The sequence below is a fragment of the Pinus tabuliformis genome, chromosome 6 (assembly GCF_031772625.1).
Source record: "Pinus tabuliformis cultivar Carrire ecotype Pingquan chromosome 6, CPIR1, whole genome shotgun sequence".
Taxonomy (NCBI): Eukaryota; Viridiplantae; Streptophyta; class Pinopsida; order Pinales; family Pinaceae; genus Pinus; species Pinus tabuliformis.
The window spans coordinates 618,918,916-618,924,635 of NC_142292.1; the positions used below are offsets into that span (position 1 = coordinate 618,918,916).

At 36.8% G+C, this 5,720-nt stretch overlaps 1 protein-coding gene across 1 annotated transcript; it reads left to right on the forward strand.

Moving 5' to 3' along the window:
• Positions 1-1,395: 1,395 nt before the first annotated feature.
• On the forward strand, positions 1,396-3,326 carry LOC149260102 (bidirectional sugar transporter SWEET3b-like). The gene is made up of 6 exons (XM_089456605.1): positions 1,396-1,435; positions 1,619-1,655; positions 1,799-2,021; positions 2,576-2,737; positions 2,868-2,990; positions 3,126-3,326. The coding sequence occupies exons 1-6, from the start codon at positions 1,396-1,398 to the stop codon at positions 3,324-3,326; spliced, it is 786 nt and encodes a 261-aa protein (XP_089312731.1).
• The last annotated feature ends 2,394 nt before the right edge of the window (positions 3,327-5,720 follow it).

Here is a 5,720-nt window from a genome sequence, read left to right on the forward strand (position 1 = left end):
CAATGCATCATGCAAGAACAAAACATGTTGATGTTCAATTTCATTTTATTAGAGAGAAATATCCAAAGATTTTTTTTGTAATATTGTGAAAATGTTGCTCATATTTTCACTAAGCCCATTGGGAAGATAAAATTTGAGCTGTTTAAGGTGTGGAAATAAATCTTTTCTCCATTAAAGAGAAACTTGAAAATAAGAGAGAATCAATTAATTGGATAGTTTTTTATTGTGTTTGTATTTAAGATTTAAATCTTATTTTCCTAGATTTATTTGATCTCACTAACTAAATGTACTCCTATAAAATCTGTATTTTTTTATTGTTCAATGGCGAACATTCCAAGAGTTTCATTCCATTAATATTTTGTATTCTTTTGTAACAGTAAAAAGCCCATTGATTCATTCATATAGTGTCTCGAGTTTTTTCTAAGAAAAATAAAATGTTCTCATCCACCCATTCATGTAGTGATTAAAGATTTTAATTTAATAAACTGTTAGTGTTGTGAATTTATATCATTGTGTGCTGTGAGTAGCTTAAATCTGTCATGGCACGAGAGATAGTGTTGTGAATTTATATTATTGTGTGCTGTGTGTAGCTTAAATCAGTCATCGCACGAGAGAGCCTGCTCAAGAAATTTATTTTAGATGGAACTAGACTAAAACAATTCGTACTTTTTGCACGTCAAAACGGGTCCAAGATGCCTTTCAAGAAAAAGAAGATTCAACTAACCAATGATGGAGAGTTCAGGTACGAGCAGAGATTGGCTGCACTGACGGATATAGAGAATCGAGCGGAACGCGTGGCATGCATTTTCTGTCAACAGCAAAAGAAAACTCCGTAACAGTGGCTAAATTCTAAATAATGCGTGTGACCGTAGCAAAACAGTAATATTTTATTGACATTTCCGAGGATTTAAAACCCTAAGGAAACTGAATCGGAACAACCTTTAAAGCAATCCCGAACATAGTAATGAATGCATGGTAATCCACGGTCAGACAGGATAAACCAAAACCAGATGAACCCAAAGCATTGAAATAACATGATACATTGTTGTGGAAGTAGCTAGTACCAGATTGGTACAGTGAACCACATTAGAAAAAACATTAATATATTGTTGTAAAGTTCGATGCGAGCTAGTGCTTTATTGCTGGACACTGTCAAATATTTAACCAGCTTTTGCTATTTTCTTATGCTGCCATTTCATCTTTTCCTCTGTTGTCCACCAAGTGAAAATGAAAATCACAGGAAGGATCTTAAAATGGGAAGTGCGAAAACGGGTATAAGTATGCAGCCACCCTCTGGTATGCTCACGCCTGCGAGACGAGCAAAAGAATTAGGCAAAACACCTCTCGTATTAATCATTACTTTTTTCTCCTTTTCATTATTGGAAGAACAAAGAAATGATGAACAACTTAGTACGTTTGGGAGTTGGCATTTTAGGTTTGTCAACACTACCATGTCCCTAAATGTTATGCTCGGTCTGCGTTTTTTGTTATTATAAATGTAATATTTTTCCCGATTAGAACAGGAACTATAGAGTCAATGCCTATATTTAAGTCGGTTATGTTGTACCTGAACTAAATATTGATGTCAAGCTGTTGTTTATTTTACATGACATTACAGGAAGTGCCATTGCTCTTCTTATGTATGGGGCACCGATGTAAGTATACTAGCTACCACTGATACTATTCTAGCTGCAATCTTCCTAAATAGTACTAGGTTCAAGAGGGTGATGCAAGTGAGAAATCCAGAGAGGTTCTCGGTAACGATAATATTGTTTTAACATGCAATCTTCCTGAACAGTACTACGTTCAAGAGGGTGATCCAAATGAGAAGTACAGAGAGTTTCTCGGGCTTTCCTTATGCAATAGCGCTGTACAACTGCCTTCTCTACACTTGGTATGGATCGCCTCTAATCAGCGATGGGTGGGATAACATGGTTGTTATGGTTGTCAACGCCATTGGCCTTCTTCTTGAGTGCTGCTTCGTTTGCATCTATCTCATTTTCGCTCCACCTAAAGCCAAGGTATGATCTCGTTATATTTTTCTACTGCAAATATAGTTATTCAAGAGTCTCTCTACTCTAGTTTACTGGGCCAGTTCAATTGACAAACGCCCTGAAAATAAAGTAAGTGTAAGTGTTATGTATAAGATTATAGTAAGTGTTCTAGGTTCTAATTTCTCACGTACTTTTGTTTATAAAAAAACATAAGTAGAAACCTAGGAATTATAGTGACAATGTACCAAATAGACTTACTTACCAATGTCACATTCTATTTTGTCCATCAGCCTAAATAAGCTTAGTTACCAATGTCCCATTCTATTTTGTGGATCAACATGATATAATTTTTGGTGAAATTCAAGGTTCAAATTTCCAACTTAATTATCTCTAAGAGCATAAATAAACACCTCGGGATTATAGTTATAATCTACCCTATCATCCTAATACCAAATAGGCTTAGTTACCAATTTCTCTATTCAGCCCCAAAAAAAAAACATTTTGTCAATCAACATGATATAGTTCCTTGTAAGCATTTGGCAATGCCTAACCAGTTAATGTTCAATGAATATTTTTTGCAGAGAAAAATGGTAAAAATGGTTGTGGGTGTGTTGGTGGTTTTTGGGACTATTGCAATGACTTCCTTTTTGGCTTTACATAATCGCAACAGCAAGAAGGTCGTTGTAGGAACTGCAGGAATGGTGGCAACTGTCATTCTCTACGGTTCTCCACTATCTGTAATTGTAAGTTCTAGACTACATTAGCTTTTCATAATGGCTCATCCATCTTGTAATCTCAGTATCTTCAATTGTTGTTGCATGGACATAGTGACATTTATTGTTATTATTTCATACCGTGTTTCTCGAACTGCAGAGACGGGTAGTTCAAACCAAAAGCGTGGAATTTATGCCCAGCTTCTATTTCTCCTTCTTTGCTTTCCTCGGAAGTGTCTTGTGGATGGTATATGGTGCTCTTAGCAAGGATATGATCATCATGGTAATATTATAATGGATCCGTCTTACTAGTTCATATCAGAGAATTTCTCTGAGGATTAATGTTTCTAGTTCTGACTGTTATAATAAGCTACAGCTGAATCATACTTTGCTTTTGCATATATTTCATACATTGCAGGCACCAAACTTTGTTGGAGTGCCATTAGGGTTGGGTCAGATGGTTTTATACTGTGTTTATCGAGATAAAAATAACCATCGCGTTGAAAATGAAAAAGCTGATGAAGGAAAACAACTGGGATCGATGACAGAGATTAATGCCGTGGACAAACCGAAGCTCCTCTCCCATAATCAAGATATCGAAATGCAGTTGAATGTATGACTGGGATGTCCAGGGGCTTTGGATTAACCGTAAATAGATGCACCATTAAAGTACTGCTTGCTATAAATCACTGGCTCAAATCCCTGTAAGTGCTACCTACCAAAAAAAAATGTATAACTGGGTTGAGTTCAACCCTACTCTTCATTCTCCTTGACGAAGAATGCGTCCGTATGCCCTTATTTCGCATACGCTTAGTATGCAGCCGTATCGAATTACTGCTGTCATTGAGTCATCAGTAAATGATACTGAACTGTGCCAAGTTCATGTAATATTCTGTAGACTCTATGATTTATTTCAGCAGTTCAGTTTCAATCACTGTACTTCAGCAGGTCAGTAAATTTAATGATATCGATATAGAACAATGTAAAATTTAAATCCACTATAATAAAAATCTAATTAGTTTTTAGGTCAGATAGTCTTCATCCAGCATTGAAACTAACGCCGGTTTCGTTTTCATGTCTATATCTATATAATTATTCTCCTCAGAATGTCATTGTCTGTTTAGTGGGTCAAGCCCAACCTCCCACGTCGAAGAAATGGCTGACATATGCAAAAAGCCAAATGCCCTTTCATTTTGAAGTTATAAAAGTTAAATAAATTATTCGCCATCCCTGAACGTTTTTAGCTTTTTAACAGAAGAGACCTGTAAATTTCGTATAATTTTTACAACTTGAATATGCTTCTTTGAATTCCTATTTTGAGTGATTAGCAATATTTCCGAAGACGGGCTATAAAACATTAATCGCATGCGTTGAAGGTCATAAGAGGAAAGAGCCAAATGCCCTTTCTCTGTGAGCTTAAAGAGAGCCAAATAAATCTTCACGATCACCCAGTATTTTAAATTTTTTTATCTTAGCGACATACGAATTTCCAAATTTATAAGAAATATGCTACCTTGTGAGTAATTTTCAATTTTGTAGGAGATGGTTTGTAAAATATTGGTCATATTATTTTGCCGCCAAAGACGTTCCCTTAAGGGGACGTCTGCTGACAAAGCTTCGTCGTCTGCTGACAAAGCTTCGTCGTCTCATGTCCACAGCCAGCGAAGCAAACCATTTGTTCACTTACCTGTGTATGCATTTAATGGAAACCATTGTCTCAAATTTGTCTCTGGTTACACCTCACGTGGAAGCCTGTCGTTTTAGCTTAAATTCAGGGCGAACCCCACATTTTTCGAAGAATTAGGTAGAGAATATTCTCAACCAGAATTAAGTGAAATGCCAATATTTTAGCCCCCGTTTCAAATGCCAATATTTTAGCCCCCGTTTCTTTGCATTGTTTTTAACGAAGAAACAATTAGAAAGATAAATTAACTCATTATCAATGTGAATAAGGAAAAAATGAATTACAAAATATCATTGTTTCTACATAGTAAAAAAAAAACCCAAAAAGACCAATAGAAAGATAAATTAGCTCATTATCAAATTGAATTGCAAAATACCAAAAACTTAGGGTCTGATCAACCCATATACTATTTTTACGTAAATTAAAATCTCATTCATTCATCAGGCTTAACTAATTTATCTCACTTAAGGCTTAACTAATTTATGATTATTTTAACAAGAAATGTCATCTTTGAAGTTTGGCACATGCGAGTAGTATATCGGTGGAGGTTATTATTGATTCTCCTCTATATGTATCTATAAATAATTATGTTTAGTAATGAAATATAAAAAGCTCATTCTATGAGTCTTCAAGTTTCTGATATGGTATCAGAGCTGAGGGTTTCGGCTGTGTCTACTGTGTGAGGAAGAGCGAGCGTTGTGGAAGTGCAACCGATGCGCAGATCAAACACTTAAGTGGTGGGCTCGGTGGTGTGTGATAACTTATCAGAATAGTATGTGGGAGAGCTGTTGCCACCGTATGAGGAGCTAGTGTGGCTTGAAAAGCTATTGCGTGTGTGCCACCATGTGAGGAGCCAGTGTGGCTTGAAGCGTCATTGTGCATGTGAAGGCTTAGTGTGAAGCCGTAAATCCAAGCCAATGTTGGACTGTGGCGCTGTGCCCGGTAGAGGTTGTGGCATTGTATGAGGAGTGCGCCTAGCCCAGATTTTTAGCATGCGAGAGTCTTCATTGTTTTCTGAAACTTGTGTGAAGCTGTGTAGAGGAGTAGTGGCGTGGAGGAGCCGCCTTGAGAAGCAGGAAGCAAAGGCTGTCAGGAGATGTAGATTGTAGAATACGTAGCTCATCAACAAGCGTGTGGAGGACGCTGCATTGCTAGTGGGCTAAGAGTGGATTTTCTTTATGCGTAGATCAGATATGTGAGTTTTAAAAGACCCCGGCGTGGAGGAAGAGTAACTGTGAAGAAGATCCCAGCCAAAATTTGTAAACGATAGTGATTACTCAAACTTGTGTGAAGAGTCGGTGAAATTCGCTTTAAGATCTTTTGTTTGAG

Excerpts from the sequence above, each read along its gene's own strand:
- LOC149260102 (XM_089456605.1), top strand. The coding sequence starts at position 1,396 with ATGATGAACAACTTAGTACGTTTGGGAGTTGGCATTTTAG. Across the intron at positions 2,022-2,575 it reads TCGCTCCACCTAAAGCCAAG|AGAAAAATGGTAAAAATGGT; the intron begins GTATGATCTCGT and ends TATTTTTTGCAG. Across the intron at positions 2,738-2,867 it reads GTTCTCCACTATCTGTAATT|AGACGGGTAGTTCAAACCAA; the intron begins GTAAGTTCTAGA and ends CTCGAACTGCAG.